Source organism: Castor canadensis, chromosome 10 (assembly GCF_047511655.1).
Source record: "Castor canadensis chromosome 10, mCasCan1.hap1v2, whole genome shotgun sequence".
NCBI lineage: Eukaryota > Metazoa > Chordata > Mammalia > Rodentia > Castoridae > Castor > Castor canadensis.
In genome coordinates, this window is record NC_133395.1 from 58,468,307 (window position 1) to 58,486,243 (window position 17,937).

The 17,937-nt window shown below is 36.6% G+C and overlaps 1 protein-coding gene across 2 annotated transcripts in view; it reads right to left on the reverse strand.

Moving 5' to 3' along the window:
- The window catches only part of Nufip1 (nuclear FMR1 interacting protein 1), a 50,813-nt gene extending 32,913 nt beyond the window's left edge, over positions 1-17,900 (reverse strand). For both annotated transcript variants that reach the window (XM_074043354.1, XM_020183388.2), the window contains exons 1-6: positions 17,446-17,900; positions 15,054-15,136; positions 13,391-13,489; positions 10,822-10,884; positions 9,799-9,875; positions 1,731-1,823 (exon numbers count right to left, since the gene is read on the reverse strand). In XM_074043354.1, coding sequence (XP_073899455.1) covers positions 1,731-1,823; positions 9,799-9,875; positions 10,822-10,884; positions 13,391-13,489; positions 15,054-15,136; positions 17,446-17,854 — 824 coding nt within the window. In that variant the 5' untranslated portion in view covers positions 17,855-17,900. The remainder of the gene's footprint in view (positions 1-1,730; positions 1,824-9,798; positions 9,876-10,821; positions 10,885-13,390; positions 13,490-15,053; positions 15,137-17,445) is intronic.
- Between the last annotated feature and the right edge of the window lie 37 nt (positions 17,901-17,937).

A 17,937-nucleotide genomic window follows, 5' to 3' on the forward strand; every position in this document is an offset into this window, starting at 1 on the left:
AGTATTAAAGCTAAACATATGGATACCATGTAACCTACCCTATGTGTATAATCAATGATAATCAGTATTAATGTCCACAAGACATGTAAAAGAACTTCATAACAATTTTATTCATAATAAGCCAGACTAGAAAGAACCCAAATGTCTATCAACAGAGAAATATTCTCACAACTGAGTTCCATATAGCAGTAAGGATGAAACATGTCACAATTACACATATACCACAGATAAATTTCACAATTTTTTTTTTCAGTACTGGAGTTTGAACTCAGGACCTTGCCCTTGCCAGGCAGGCACACTATCACTTAAGCCATGCTGCTAGTCCTCACAAAATAATTCTGAGCCACAGAAATCAACAACCAAGAATACATACTATATTATTTCACTTACGTAATTCTAAGAACAGGCGCAATAAATCTATGAAGACAGAAGTCAGAAAAGGGATTGCCTTTATGGGAAGGAACTGAACAGCAGAGTGCATAAGAGAGCATTATGAGGTTAAGGCATTCTGTATATTAAACTGTGTGGAGGTCACATGGATGTGTAGGTGTGTGTATGTGTGTGCATGTTACATGTTTGTAAACTTCATTAGATTGTACGTTAAAGATTTGTATCTCTTAATTATATTCCAAGGTCAATAAAAAGTAAAGAAAATGGAAAAATTCTAAAAAGTTTAGTGAAAGTGAAAGTAGGGAAAACGTCTCATCTACTGCTGCTGAGAGCAAACTCATGCAGTTTCTATGACAGACATTTGGCAGCATTTGTCAGCATTACAAATACACATTTCTTTTGACTCAGCAAATCCATTTGTAGGAATACATCCCCAGAAATACTTCTGTAAAATATACTATGCACAAGAGCCATAACAATAACTTTTTATTAGTAAGTGGCAAAGAACTTAAATATCTGTCAACAGGAAATTGGTTAAAACAGAAACCAAAAATACTGTTGGACATCCCTGTGTTTCTTAAACATCCTTAGAGGTTTATTATATATTACAAAATGAGGCATCTCCAAATAAAATGTTAAATGTCTAAAAAAAGCAAGGTACAATCATAAACAAACAAAAAGGTATTTTTTAAAAAATGAAGGACAGGAAGGTAAGAAGGTAAAACAAGTCTGCCCGGGGGTTGGTACCAGTGGGAGGAGGGCGGGCATAAGGAGAGGGGTAGGAGGGTGAACATGATGGAAGTACTATATATTCATGTATGAAAATGGAACAATGAGACCTGGTGAAACTGTTCTTGGGAGGGGCTGGGGATAAAGGAGAAAGATGGAGTGGGTGAATTGAATCTAACTAAGATACATTGTAAGTACTTTTGTAAATGTCACAACAATGTTCCCTCAGTACAATTATAATATGCTAATAAAACAAACAATAACAACAACAAAAAAAAGGTGCAAAAGAATATCAACAAAAGAAGGGAAAAAAACAAGTATATCTATCCTCTATATGCTGTGCAGAGGATGCTTGTGTCTGGAAGACTGGTTGGGAGACAAAGACCGAAAGGACTTGTTCACTACATTTTTTTTTTTTTTTTAATCGTATGACTACAGGGTAATATTTAAGATATAAATGAATTTTTTAAAAGTAAAACAATTACAAAAACAAAGGCTTCAGAAGTGAAGATGTAGAGATTTTAAGATTTTGGGTTTTGCTCCTTTTTATTACTTGTAAGTATACTTGGTGAAAATGAGCATTGAAAATGAAAGCAATTTAAGGAACTTACCCATACTGTGTTGTTGTCAGTACTTCTCCCCTCTTTTCCTTCTCAAGTTTTAACTTTTTTTTCCTTTCAATATTGGCCAGAGTTGGATAATTTCTAGAAAACAATAAAAAATTAATTACAAAAGGGCTTTTAGGAAAAAAAAACAACTTTAAAAGGCTTTTAGAGTACAATTTCAAGCAATGTAGCAACTGCTAAATTTAGCAAATTTTGTTTAATAACATTAAATCATTTAAATTGCTTCTAGTGTTTAAGAAGGAGAAAACGTAGACTATGACAAGGCTACTTAAATTGTAGACCAGTTACTGATCCACAAATTTTGCTATCAGTTTGCAACTAAATAAGGAGCTTATGCTAGAATTTAAATCAAATATATCACATAATGTGCTCAAACCGGTCTAATTTGTCTATCTGGCATATGCTCACAAATATTTTAAGAAATAATTTGTTCAACTTCTTTTGCAAAAATATGCTAGATGCACTCAAAGTTCCCAAAATGAGAGATGGTCATTTTAATATAGTGTAATAAAAAGGACAGAAAAACCACAAAAAGAGCTGTAACTAGGACAAAATACAATAAACAGGCAAAAGAGTACAAAGATTTGTGGGGTGGAAGAGAAAGATTATACCCAAATGGGAAAAATCCACAAAGAAAGGGGCTTGAGAGAAATGGTCTTAAATGGTGTTAACAAGCAGCAGAGGAGAAAGCTTCAGTGTTCTAAACAGATGTAAAAAGAAGAGCGCAAAACATGAGAGATATTCAGGAAATAATTTTGTATGAAACATAATATAGTTATAGGCTGGAAAGAGAGATTCACTCCAAAATGTGCCTTGGGTAATATACTAAAGTTTGTATTTAACTCAGCAGGTTATGGGAAGCTGCAAAGTTATGAAGGGGAAGAGATATGTACAAGCTTGTGATTAAGATTACATCTGACAGCAATGTGCAAGATGAATTGCTTTCTTTGTTTCCTGGCACAGCTGTATGGAGATGCAGGCCCTAAACTCTGATGATGAGGGTGATAGATCGTATAGTATAAAAAAAAGAAAGGAGGGGAACACAGTTCTCACGATTCAAACTGGCCACTCATCAGAGAAAATTTGAGAAACATCAACAAATTGTATTCTACCATTGTTTCCAGGACACTTCTCCACTTTCTTCTTAAAAAAAAAAATCTACATTATCAACTTAAAATAGCACAGAATATGAATGAAGCCTATGGGTTACCCAAACTGGAAGATAAGAACGGTAATGATACAGGATAAGTGATGAACTAATCAGGAAAAAGGCAATGAATTTCAATAAGGACAGTGCAAAGCAATATGCTCAGCCAAGAAAAATAACCTCTATAAACAAAAGATGACGAAGGTATAAGCTATATATAAACATGAGAGGAAAACATCAAGGTCATACGAGATAAAAATCTGACAGCCAGTCAGCAACATATGACTCTATTTTTAAAAAGCAAACACAATCTAAGGTCATATGAATTGGACTCTAGCACTTGTATGAGTGTAAAATCTTCTGATATTAAAAAAAGACCAGATATTCTCAGGGCACTGTATCAGTTTTGTTGAAAAGGAATGCTGAGGAAAAATAAAACTTGGAAGGAATTCAGAAGAGACTCAAAGATAATTAAGAGTGAAAATAAAACCTCTGAATAAAGATGAAAGGAACTATTTACAGCCTCTAAAAGTGGATGAGAAGTGACAATAAAATAGTCCTACAGAAAGGATGGAGCTGTTCTCAAGCTGAAGACAGAATATGCAGAAGCAAACAATGAGAAAAGCAGTGATGATTTTATTTTCACAGGCCCCACAGTGGCCAGGCATGGAACTCACGGCTACTCAACACCCTTCACAACTCTCAAGTTCACTTGTTTTTCCTACTGTGTTTCTTCACTATTTGTGGTCTGACTATTACAGACCTTTAACACAGTGGGCCATGTGTTTAAAAATATGATTTAGTATTTGACAATATAGTCTGACTACAGTGTACCATGTACAAGTAGGGAGATGCGAAATATGTGCTTTTCAATGGTAAAGAATTTACATATTTGCGATAGCAAGTGGATTATAGGCTAGATACAAGAAAATTCCCTAAATAAGACATCGAAGATGTTGTGGAAATGGCTGTGGTGGAAGCCTTTTAAAAGAGCTAACCTTCTCTTCCTGCAGATTAAATTACCATGTTCCTGAAAATAAGCAATCTTTTAATAGCCCTTCCAAAGGGCTATCTGTCAGCACCAAAACTAATCAAATCCACGGCCAAATTTATACCATCTTACTCACACATTACCCAGAGGCTAAAAACTAGAGAAAAGAAAGGTACTAGAAACTGTCCCCCACAAAACGGGAAGCAGAAATACCACACCTACTTGCACACACAAACAACAATCAAGAAGCCCCAAAGAACCAACATAAAACTAAGATATAGGAAAAAGGAAGGTCAAGAGCTTTGGTAAAGTATACAGTTCAGGTTACTAAACTATATTTGAAATAATAAATTATGTCTTAGATTGCACAATTATGTACAGATGTGACAGTCAGTATCTCTATCAGAGAACAGATGTTAAGAAGTTACAAAGACTGTGTCAAAGAACATTTTCACAGTTGGTTTTTCTGAATTCTTATCTGCTAAAACCACTTTTCTTCCCTCTATATTCTAAGAGAAACTGGCCTGACACCAAATGCTGTTTCTTTTTTCTCCTCTTCCCCCCCTTTCACTTCTCCCTTAACTATACCTTAAGTCTCCAGTGATGACCCTTAAGAGCTACAGAGCCCACAAAGGGCAAAACTGCCAGCCACTATCTCAGCACACACCACTCTAGGCACACTTACTCTCTTCGACTTTCATCTATTCTCTTAATTACTTACTACCCGTTTACTCACTCTTCTACGCTTATTTTCTATAAAACACAATTCCTCTCACTGAAACACAACCGCTTCAGCACAAACTATGCTACTATTTTTGTTTCAAAGTCTTTCTGAACTTCAAAAAGATGTAGAATTATTAAAGAGAGGACTGCCTCTGCTAGAATTTGGAATACATTGTGGACACAAAGATTTCCTGAGCCATAGTGACAGCTGAAACAAGTATTACAAAACTACTCCACTTAGTGGACTCCCAATCTGCTGTAAGGCATGCTCCTCTTCCTAAAAGCAAGGTTTTGGAAACAACTTGACCACTCATTTTCTGTAATACCAAGTCTACAGCATCTGTACCTTACAGGTCAGGAATTAACAAAGACTCATCTTTTGGGACGCATGCTCTGTTTTGTTTTTGGCAAGTTGTTAGTGGAAAGCTTTACAATTTGAAATAGGGTCTTGTTAACTTTTGCCCAGGCTGGTGATTCTCCTGACTTTGACTCCTGAGTTAACTCCTGTCTGGTTTTGTGACCTTGGCCATAAATAGCAAAATGTTTCCCTGAACATTTACCTCTGATTTTCAAGCTAAAGTTTTGTTAAGAAGTTTCTCAAAGAGATCATAATTTCTTTATTCAAAGGCTGCTGAAATTTCTTGATAACATTAAAAATCAAACTAGTTTTCTACCAAAGAATTTCATATAAACACATGCTCCCTAAGCTAGTCTTCATCTGCAAGTAATAATATTCTCAAGTTTCCCTAGCCAGTAGAAATTTCTTCTAATCACTGTTGCACAAAACCACAAGGGGGCACAGTTCACATTCACATAGGGAAAAATTACTTTAGAAGCAATGCTTTCAAACAGATCAATTTGGTTTGTCTCAGGGGTCTGTCCAGTGTGATGAGAATGTGATGTTCAAAACCACAGCAGTTTAAGTATTATTAGTTATGTTACTGATTTCCAATCATAATCATTAATCAGATCAACATATTTCTGCCAACTTCTCTAAAAACAAGTTACTATTCAAAACATGGTTTACAAATACAAGAGTCTGCAAGATTCCTCCAAAATAGAATTACAGCCATAATAAAAATAATCTTGAATGCCATTTACATATATTAACATTTACAAGCATCCCTTATATCTATGGTATCGCTGGATAAAAACAACAATGTAAAAGATGTCCTTACCTGTCTAATGCTTACAATTTATTCAATATTTTTTTAAAAAAAGCAAAATAGCTCACCAGTGAGAAAAGGGACATTTATACTAAAGAGGCAGAGAAGGGATACCATATTCAAAGACATGCAATACACTCTTCTAGGGGTATGAGAAAAAACATCCCCAAAGGTGGCAGGATTTCTATTGGGCTAAGAGTAATGAGCAGAACTTCAAAGATGAAAAAGATTACGATTTTCTAACAGCTGAAGCAAAACTGGGAAGTCAAAAGGTCTAAAGGCCTACGTGAGATATGATAAATAAGTCTGGCAGAGAACAAACACTTCTTAAAGTAAAAAATATGGAAATAATCACTTTCATGAATGACCATGAAAGTAAGTGGCTAAAACTGCATAGAGGTGAAGGACACCGAAAATCTAAAGGTAAAAAGATGTTGAATGAATTCAAATACATACATTTCTGTTGCAGCATCTAATGTGCCATGGATCAGTGGCAAAAGCAACCCCTCTTTGTTAAGAATCACTAGGGCTGGCTGTTAGAATTGAAGACAGCAGTACAGACAGATGGCAGGAAAGTCAAGAAGAAAGGCGAAGTAGTAGTCATCTGGAATACCCATCAAGGAGGCACTACATATTTCACAAAACCAGTCACTTTTGTTCTTGTTTCATTTGACCTTTCAGTAGCAATCTGCACTACTAATTGTTATCTTCCTTCTTGAAATTCTCCTTTTTCAGTGACTTCCATGACGTGTCATAATCCTCTTTCTTCTGCCTCTCTGGCTCCCACTCAGCTGTCTTGTTGATTTTTACTATTAGGCCTTTCATTGTTGGAAAGGCTCAAAATTCATGCTCTGCTACCTTCTCTTTTCAATATACTCTCTCTCTGTGAGAATCTCTTCTACATTCACTGTTTCATAATTCAATAAAAAATGTATCTCTAACCAGTGTGACCAGAGACCCAAAACCTACTCAATATCTTCAAGTATACTTACTACATGTCTCAGGACCTCTTCATACTCAACTGTCCAAAATCAGCACCTCCAAACCCTATCTCAGTAATAAGCACCACCTTTTGCTGAGATGCTTAGACCAGAAACTTGGAAGTCTCCTCAAAACCTCTTTCTTTCTCAACCTCATAACCACTCAGTCACCAAATACTGCCCATTTTCATCTCCTAAATGTTCTATATCCACCAGTTGTCTTCATCCCCACAAGTGGCACCTTCTTAAATCTCTTACCTATAATAGTAATTCCTTGAACATGCCAATTTCTGTCTGCCCACTACTGGCTCCCCTTATTTCCACCTCCCTTTGTCATGGAAAACCCTAACCTTCCAGACCAGTTGAGGTCCTCTTCCTCTTACAAGCTGAGAGGAAGAGTAGAGGACTATGGGAGAATACAACAGCTACATAGCAGAATAGTCATGGGAGTTGGCTACCATTAATTTAACAGTAGTCCTATGTTTCACCATTTAAATGATGAGTTAATTAATACGATCACTAGGGATAAAAGAACCAAAGTTGGGAGATCAAAAAGTCACTTCAAACCTTTCTTATTGTTTCAAGTGAACTTGAAATTTGAAAAATTCAACAAGAATTTAGTTTACTTACATAACTTCTTAGTTGCTTTATAGTCACTGCTTACTATTAACCATTGCCATTTACCTCAAAAGAAACCGTTAGAAAAGGGGTTAGTACCACTGAACTGCACTAGCCTCCAACTGAGCAAAATCAGGTAAGTAGCAGGGAATAAAACTAGTGCCTTAATAGTTAGGCCACTTCCATACCATCTAGCAGGGATGTAATCGTTACTATCACTGTCAGCTCTTCAAAACTCAGTATCAGACAGGAAGTAGAGTTAACTCTTATCTGCTTATTCATCTGTGCAAAACAGCAAGAAAAAGATACAACCAACACATAAGAACAAAAACAAAAACAAGCAAAACAAAGCAAATGAAAACAAACAAAAAAAAAAAGAAAGAAACCCCAGATATTTGGGGAGTGGTGTCATGAGGGAAAAACGAAACAAAACTGAACTTATGAAGAAGCCACCTAGAGAAGGCTAACAGCTTCATATCCAGTGCAGCAAAATTCTTCAGTAAGTCAAATTACTTCATGGTTTCCACTCCTTCAACTTCTAGTTTGACCTTGCCTAAGGCACCCTTATCACTGTCAAGGCTCACTCTTCGTACACTATACACCATTTAACAGTAATTCAATCAACAAATATGTATTCTCCACATGCTACATTCCAGGTACTGTACAAAATACAGAAGAACCAAAAATGTCTAAGACTAGGGCCAATTATAATATAATGTGACCAATGCTACTGGAAGTTGAATCATCAAGCTAACATTTGCAGAAGAGGTAGTAAACAATGCTTCAGGGTAGTTTATACTCAGGTGTAAGATTGGCAGATGATCCACACAATCTTATACCAGAGTATAAACCCACTATATTACTAAGCACAATATTTAGTTCATCCAACATTTTTTTCTTAGCAAGACTTTCTCACTGAAGGAAGGAATATATAGATTTACATTCTGGTACAAGCTCCTTTTGTTACAGACTGGCACTCTGGTAGCACTGTAATAGCGGAAACGAAGAGTGAGAGTAACAAGTCAGGTTACTATTACAACAGGCCCTAGAAGATAAATAAGATTTTACCAGAGAGATAAACAGGAAAAGGCATTCTAGTATAGCCTACTCCAGGTAGCCTAGATTACTTGATTTGTTAGCCAAAGATATTCCTGAAATTGTTACATCCACCAAGTTCATGCTGACTGGCCTTGACTGTGCTTGCTAAAAATTAAATTCCTCTCCACCATCATCCAATTCTTTCCTGTATACATAGTATTAATATCTGATTTGTATATGTGTGTGTTTCTAAAGATTAAACTCAGTGTCTTGTGCATGCTAGGCAAGTGCTCTACAATGAGCTACATCCCCAGCCCTAATAGCTGATATTTACCTAACTTTTACTGAATTCTATGTTTCCAGTTGCTTCTGAATCTTTCTGTTTCTGCTGGCTTCCCTCAAAATTACCTCTAAAGCTTTAAAAAAAAAAAGATGACTTTTTCAGAGCACAATACATCTGACACATTACTACCTATATAATTAGACTTAAACTGAAGACATTTAAGTTGAACAAAATACAAATATAACCTGCTAGTCAAAACAGTTTTAAGTATCTTTCTTGAACTTTAAGAATAACTTCCTTAATTTTATCTCAGTCTCTCCTTGTTTTTTTAATTCTAGGAGAACAGTATTTCACTTCAAATGTGTACCCGATCACTCTTAACAGTCCTGCCCTAGTCTTCTGCTTCAGGATGAAGAAACTCAGAAGACAGTAAAATATAGTCCTAGTTGGATTTTTTCATAAGTATATTCTACATCAAATAAATTCTCTTCCCTAATAAGCAGGAAACCACAAGTCATATGGTAAGGATTGAGTTTTGCAAACATTAATTATAGGAATGATTTCCTGTTCTTTTAATAGCTAAGAGCAGGCATGTATCTTGTTCTATCTAGCATACAGCTACCATTCACCCAATTTTGTTTTGAAAAAGTAAAATAAACACAACAAAGTATTGCATACTTTTAAATAAAATTACCCACCCATTATTGCCTTACTGAACACCTAACAGGTGACATCAAAGAGTCCCATTATGATAACATTTGTTAAGTGGGGAATTCCTAGTAAGTCCTCAAAACTACTTTCCTAATAGTCTCATATAATGTATCTTACAGCCTTATTCCATACCTAGTATCTAAATTGTAAGGGAATCAAGTTTATGTACTCGAATAAAAATTGTATTTTTAAACCATCAAGTAACAATATTCTCAAAGTTACTATGTACTGATTCTAAAGAACAAAAGCAGTACTGGTGATCCCAGGTGAAATGTTCGCAATGTTATAAAAGACATTTCCCTTTTCACATTACTCATTGGGGCCAGACTGTCATTATTTAAGTTCCCAGCCTTGTGACAGTAGGAGGAAGTTACTGGCTGTAAGCGCTTTACTCACTTTCTTCTTTCTTCCCGCCATCTTGCGATCTCCTCTGGAGTGTCTAACTTGATCTTCTTCATACCAGGAGCATGCATCTAGGGGAAAAGGCCTGCTGAGCATCAGGACATACTGCACACTTTGGACTACCTGGGAGACTTCACCTCCAACATTGAATTTATAAGCAGAAGCAATTTTAAAACTAAGTGAACATGTTTTATCCATCCATAATAATATAACTTTTCCTTTAAAAGAAAGAATCATTTTCCATGTATTTGGAGTAAAGCTACTGGCAGGGAAAAAAGGAGTAACATAATTTTGGTTACAGTAGATGTATAACCTATTTTCTCAATTTACATGAAATACTGAAATGAGTGACTTATCAACCAAAAATAAAGAAATGAGCAGACATAAGATTTTAAGTAGCATGGCAGTATAAAAATCACCACAGAAGTTGAAGTCAAGAAACTTAAGTACAGTTCTGAAGGAATGGTGTTGTGGTATACAACTGCAATCCCAGCTATAAGGGAGGCAGAGAATAGGAGGATCACAGCTCAAGGCTGGCCCTGGGCAAAAAATGTGAGACCCTATCTGTAAAATAATTAAAGCAAAAAAGGGCTGGGGCATGGCTCAAGTTGCAAAATGCCTAACAAGGGCAATACCCTGAGTTCAAACCCCAATACGATAAAAAAAAAAAAAAAAAAGTCTAGCTCAAGTCTAGTTCTAAGACCCTGAACAATTTTTTTTTAACCTGTTAAATGAAGCTAATTTACTCACTTTACATTGTTGTTTATGAGGGTAAAATTAAACAAAAGATGTAAAACTTCCTTACAAAGTACAAATTAATCCAAGAATGTTACTTATGACTAGGCTACATAAAAAAGGGCAAAGGATTTATTTTTTTTTTTTTTTCATTTTTCTTTTATTATTCATATGTGCATACAAGGATTGGTTCATTTCTCCCCCCTGCCCCCACCCTCTCCCTTACCACCCACTCCACCCCCTCCCGCTCCCCGGGCAAAGGATTTAAAAACAAGAACTTACATTTCTCCAATGGAACTGGACAATCTTCTCATGTGCACTAAAAGAGCAATCCACTTCAGGACACTGCAAGAGTTTTTTTTAAAAAGACAATTTAATGCTTTGCACATTAAGTTTACTTTACTATACATACACAGATACAATCTGGGTATATTACATAGTTATCCCATCTGTGTGGTAGTATTACTTCATTCTTATGTTAAAAGCAAAACAGACATCACTTCAAAACAGAGTTCTATTTAGAAAGGAATGGCATTCTCAATGTAAATAGTATAGTCACACATCTTATTTACTTCTCTACTTGAGTCAAAGCATGACTTCGTCAATGTTGCAAAATGCTCTTAAATTCTAAACTTGAGAGGCATTACTATACATGAAAAGAGAATTTTTGAGACCAATGATTTTCTTTCTTAACTTTTTTTTTTTAATTTTATTATTCATATGTGCATACAAGGCTTGGGTCATTTCTCTCCCCTGCCCCCGCCCCCTCCCTCTCCCCCTCAACCCCTCAATACCCAGCAGAAACTATTTTGCCCTTATCTCTAATTTTGTTGTAGAGAGAGTATAAGCAATAATAGGAAGGAACAAGGGTTTTTGCTGGCTGAGATAAAGATAGCTATACAGGGCATTGACTCACATTGATTTCCTGTGCGTGTGTGTTGCCTTCTAGGTTAATTCTTTTTGATCTCACCTTTTCTCTAGTTCCTGGTCCCCTTTTCCTATTGGCCTCAGTTGCTTTTAAGGTATCTGCTTTAGTTTCTCTGCGTTAAGGACAACAAATGCTAGCTAGTTTTTTAGGTGTCTTACCTATCCTCACCCCTCCCTTGTGTGCTCTCACTTTTATCATGTGCTCATAGTCCAATCCCATTGTTGTGTTTGCCCTTGATCTAATGTCCACATATGAGGGAGAACATATGATTTTTGGTCTTTTGGGCCAGGCTAACCTCACTCAGAATGATGTTCTCCAATTCCATCCATTTACCAGCGAATGATAACATTTCGTTCTTCTTCATGGCTGCATAAAATTCCATTGTGTATAGATACCACATTTCCTTAATCCATTCGTCAGTAGTGGGGCATCTTGGCTGTTTCCATAACTTGGCTATCGTGAATAGTGCCGCAATAAACATGGATGTGCAGGTGCCTCTGGAGTAACCTGTGTCACAGTCTTTTGGGTATATCCCCAAGAGTGGTATTGCTGGATCAAATGGTAGATCAATGTCTAGCTTTTTAAGTAGCCTCCAAATATTTTTCCAGAGTGGTTGTACTAGTCTACATTCCCACCAACAGTGTAAGAGGGTTCCTTTTTCCCCGCATCCTCGCCAACACCTGTTGTTGGTGGTGTTGCTGATGATGGCTATTCTAACAGGGGTGAGGTGGAATCTTAGTGTGGTTTTAATTTGCATTTCCTTTATTGCTAGAGATGGTGAGCATTTTTTCATGTGTTTTCTGGCCATTTGAATTTCTTCTTTTGAGAAAGTTCTGTTTAGTTCACATGCCCATTTCTTTATTGGTTCATTAGTTTTGGGAGAATTTAGTTTTTTAAGTTCTCTATATATTCTGGTTATCAGTCCTTTGTCTCATGTCTAGTTGGCAAATATTTTCTCCCACTCTGTGGGTGTTCTCTTCAGTTTAGAGACCATTTCTTTTGATGAACAGAAGCTTTTTAGTTTTATGAGGTCCCATTTATCTATGCTATCTCTTAGTTGCTGTGCTGCTGGGGTTTCGTTGAGAAAGTTCTTACCTATACCTACTAATTCCAGAGTATTTCCTACGCTTTCCTGTATCAACTTTAGAGTTTGTGGTCTGATATTAAGATCCTTGATCCATTTTGAGTTAATCTTGGTACAGGGTGATATACATACATGGATCTAGTTTCAGTTTTTTGCAGACTGCTAACCAGTTTTCCCAGCAGTTTTTGTTGAAGAGGCTGCTATTTCTCTATCATATATTTTTAGCTCCTTTGTCAAAGACAAGTTGGTTATAGTTTTGTGGCTTCATATCTGGGTCCTCTATTCTGTTCCACTGGTCTTCATGTCTGTCTTTGTGCCAGTACCATGCTGTTTTTATTGCTACTGCTTTGTAATATAGTTTGAAGTCAGGTATTGTGATACCTCCTGCATTGTTCTTTTGACTGAGTATTGCCTTGGCTATTCTCTTTCTTAACTTTTTAAAAATTCTAAATGGCTAAAAAATTTAAAGTACTTAAAATATGGATCATCCTTAGAGAGTGAAGAGCTATGGCAAATTAGTGTGGTAAATGATCAAGGAAGCCTTAAAGGGAAAGAACTCACAAAGGTGGAGAGATCAACAGGAGGGCAAGTCCCGCCCTGTGACCAAATACAAAGAGCTGCCAGACCTTCCTTCTGTGCTGCCATCTTACCTCTCCCTAAAGCAGGGGCTCCCCACTCTCAAACTGCAAACCTCAGGTTCACTATCCCCATTTGTCAACTCATCAAATATTTCTATGAAAATTATAAACTTGTAAGGGAAACAAGCTTGAAATTTCTATCAAGAACACAAATAAAAAGCCATTATGCTATACAAATTCAGGTCAAGCAAGAAAACCTACTTTTGTATGTTCTGACATATGTTTGTTATATTTTTCTTGATTTTTAAAACCACGATCACAGGTATCACAAAAAATGTGAAAAACTGGTTCCTTTCTTTTCTGCAAACAAAAACAAAGAGGCATTAGGCTTTTGATGAAAAATCTTTGGGGCAATAATAAATATAACTATCCTTCTAGAAACACATACTGGATTTTTCACATACTCCTCATATGTGGGGGAAACTTCTGAATATATTTCTAATTAAGGAATAATTCTTTTATTTTTAGCAAAAGCCAGCCATGACTTTAAAAAAACAAATCTAAATAAAGCTAATACAAACTATTTGTAGATTTCAAGTTGGCAAACTAATTAAGATTTAATACAGCACATGTCCAAAGGATGTAAACATAAATATTCAAGGTAAAAACAGCATCTCACCAAAGGATCTAAACATAAATTTTCAAGGTAAAAACACTATCTCATCTTTTAGGAAAAACATATGAACTATTCATGTATGAAATATTTACATTTTCTTTTAAAAAATCACAGAAGGGGCAAAAAGAATCACTTAGATAAAGATTAGTTGTTCTTTGATTCACAATTTGATATTTCCACACCTAAACATAAAGTAAAAAAAGATTACTAAACTAGACTATAAACTACATAGGAAGTGGTCTCCAATTTTTTAATGCTAGGATTGTTAATAAATAAACTACATTTGCACAATATTGTACATATAAGCTATATACTCATGTTAAAATGGAGGATATTAATTTCATATTGTATATAGCACTCAACTTATTCTAAACTAATGGTATTATTTATATACCTTAATTTTAAAGACCCTATCTGTGAGCTATGTTAGAATAAAGGAAGGCTGTTTTAATGCAGTATTAGGTTTGTGAAGTATAATCAAGAGCCGTTCCTCATTAAAAAAATTTAAAAAAAGACTCCCACAAAAATGACAAATACAAAGGCTAGTGGAGTAGCTCAAGTGGTAGAGCTCCCACTTAGCAAGCGTGAGGTCCTGAGCTCAAATCCCAGTATCACCAAACACAAAAAATTAAAAAATGACAAATACCCACTATTGAAAAAAATTGAGGCTCTGCCATGGATTAAGATAAACAACAAATATAGAACAGTAATGAGTTTCAAACAGTATTTTATGCATACAGTATGAGTAGATACAAACTATTTTCAATTAGAAACATTAAATTTAATATTAAATTATCTTTTTTTCTACACATATCTGTTCTTAAAAGTTCCTTCTATTTTAAAAAGCAAAAAGACTATGAAAAACAAAGATTTGTGTTCCACTTTATGAGAAAAAAACGGGACTTTTATTCTTCTCCCAAAGTTCCATCCCTCACCTGCCAATCTGTTAGCAATTCTTTAAACTTATCTAAGTTTAATAACACATTTATTTGTAATCATAATTCTCAATTTTACTCCTGATTCTGTATTGAAATAATGTTTTATTTTTCTACAATTTATCCATTTACTTCTTAAACCAATTTTGCTTGAGGTTTTTACCAATAGCTAAGATCCTTTTATAACAAAGTTCCACTGGCTTACTGGCTCAGTAATGGATATAAACCATGGAGACAGTTATGACAGAACAAACAACAAAAAAGAAACAAGAACAAAAGGACCAACGTGTCACACTCTACATCTCAAAAATACCTTTTTTTTCTGTTTTCTATTAGGAGGGAAATTGAAGTCAGTGAATTTAGCATCATATTTTCGTGGAAAATAAGACTGTTTAGCTAAAAAACAAAAAGACATCCGTTAAAGTTTGCAACTGCACAATTATTTGAAATTTTATTTACTATCACATATCACGATATTTGAGTAAAAACACTGGCAAACTACCAGATTATTACTAATTACAGTATTTTTCTTTTTCTTTTGGTGATATGGAATTTGAACTCAGGGCCTCACACTTGCTAGGAAGACAGCTCTACCACTTGAGCCACTCTGCCAGCCCTCAAATAACTTTTCAAATGAAAAAATACTGATTCAGGAATGTAGGAGTGACTCAAGGGGTAGAGCACCTGCCTTGCAAGTGTGAGGCCCTGAGTTCAAACCCCAGTACCAGCAATAAATAAATAAACAAACAAACAAATATGAAATACTGCTGAGACATGTCCATCGATGCTTTCAGTGTCTAAGTACAAGAATGGACAATCTAACCTGATGAAACTCTTTCAGCTGTTTCAAATATTAGAAATGTCACCAATAAAACCCCTAATCCTGATCCTTCAGCATCAATTTCACAGGAAGAAAACAGAACCTTGTGAAATATATCGTAAATCCCACTGCATCCTTTCATTCTTATCACCATAACCCAACTCAAAAACCCTGATCTTCCACCTAGATTACTGTCTCAGCCTCCCAGATTGTCTTCCAGTCCCTAAGCCCGTTCTTCCAACTGATCCCCCATACCGATACACAAAACTAATTCTGTAATCCTGCCATAACTCAGGGCCAGCATCTGCAAAAGACTTCCTAGAGTGCAGTTTATTTTCTTCCCCTACCTTCCTCCACACCTCCCACATACTATACTTCAGCAGAATGCTGCAATCTCCAAAGATCACCTGAAACTTCACCTCTTTGCCTCTACCTAAAAAGTATCCTAACTCAAATCCTACATACCACCCAAGGCACTTCTTCCAAAGCTTTTCCCAATTTCCTCTGCACTCTAAATCACCTTTGATATGTCTCTATCACCAATCACACTAGACTATGATTTATACTTACAAACCCAAGTCAAACTCAGAATGTGAGTCAAATTCATATTCCTAGCATCCAGCACACAGTAAATCCTGATTTTTTGGATTCAATTTAATATAAATTGGGTCTTATACAGAGCTGGATAACAGTTTTAGGTGAACACTCTTGGGTCTTAAAATATGATCCATGAACCCAAATTTATAACACCAACCACAAATTTCCCCTGAAATACAGACTAATGGCTAACAGCCTATTCAGTGTCTTTACTTGACATGAACATATTCTAAACTCAACTCTAAGTCTTCCAAATTCGTTCCATCCACATCCTTTCCTATCTCAGTTAATAGCAACTCTATCCTAGCTGTTTGGCAAAAAAAATTTAAGTGCCTTTAAGCTATTCTCTCTCTCATATCCTACATCCTATCCTGAAGCAAGTCATTTTGACTCCACCTTTAAAACATATCTGGAATTTAACTACTCATCACCCCACATATTCCACTTGGCCCAAGTCCCCAATAAATATCGGGCAACTGCAACAGGTTCCTAACTGGTCTAACTTTCATTCAATTTCCACCAGGAGCCACAGTAATCCTCCTAAAATATAAATCAAATCATGTCACTTCCCTTTACTACCAAGGCTGCTCTCTTCCCCAGTCTTCTACAACTATACCCCAGGATCAGTATTTCTCTAGCCACACTGGCTTCCATTCTGATGTATAGTTTCTACATCAAAGTTTTTGCACTTGCCCTTCCTTCTGCCTCTATCCCTTCTCATCCAGGTGTATGCATGGCTCTGATCTCTCACCTCCCTGGTCTTTACTCAAATGTCACCTTATGAGTGATGATGACATTTAAAACTGCATTCTTCTTCATTATTTTATCTCTAGACGCAGTACTCATTCTTTCTTCTTTTTTTTTGTCTTGTTTTCTTTTGGGTTTCTTAACACAGGGTCTTGCTATGTAGATCAGGCTAGCCTGGTACTCATGATCCTCCTGCCTCGGTCTGCAGAGTGCTGGGATTACAGGCATGAAGCACCACATCTGGCACTCATTAACCCTTAATACACAGTTTTATTTTGCTTACTGTCTGTCTTCCCATATTAGGAAGACATTAACTCCTATAAAGATAAGGATTTTTGTGTTTTGTTCACACCTCCTGACGCATAGTTGAAATTCAATAAATAACAGCTAAGCTGAATGAACAGGCTGGGGAAACACTCCACAACGACATATTTTGAGGCATTAACTACCAGACTCCAATAATGCAGGGAGAAATGCAGAAAGGAAAGGCAGAAATGAGGAAAAGAAAGGTCAAAGGGTACCGTGAGGAACAGAGGCTTACCTGGAGGGTTGTGGGACTTCTGATGCGGAGGGAAACAATCAGGAGACTGTCTCCAGTACCAAGATGTCGAGGGCTGTAAATTCCAAGAAGCCTGGCCGCTGAGTTGAGGATGAGAATCAAGGGGGGATTGGGCATCGAAGGGGGGCTGCGCTCCAGGAAGAATCTGGGCATCGAAGGGGGGCGGCGCCCCGGAGAGAGACTGGGCCTGCATGGGTGGCTGTACCTCTGAAGGCTTTGACCCAGCCGCGAGAGGCAAAGACAAAGCAGGTGGCGGTGGCGGCGGCATTGCCCAGAGCGCCCAGTTGTCCCGCGGTAGGGCGGTGCCGCTTAGGGGCCCCAACGCGGGAGTTAGTTCGGGGGCTGGGAGCCACCCGGTAGGAACCACGAAATCATCAGCCGGATCTGCCATGCCACTCTCGAAGCAGCCTGGCAAAGCATGAGAGTGTGGAAGAGACTTTAACCGTCACTTCCGCTACTGCGAATTACACGGCT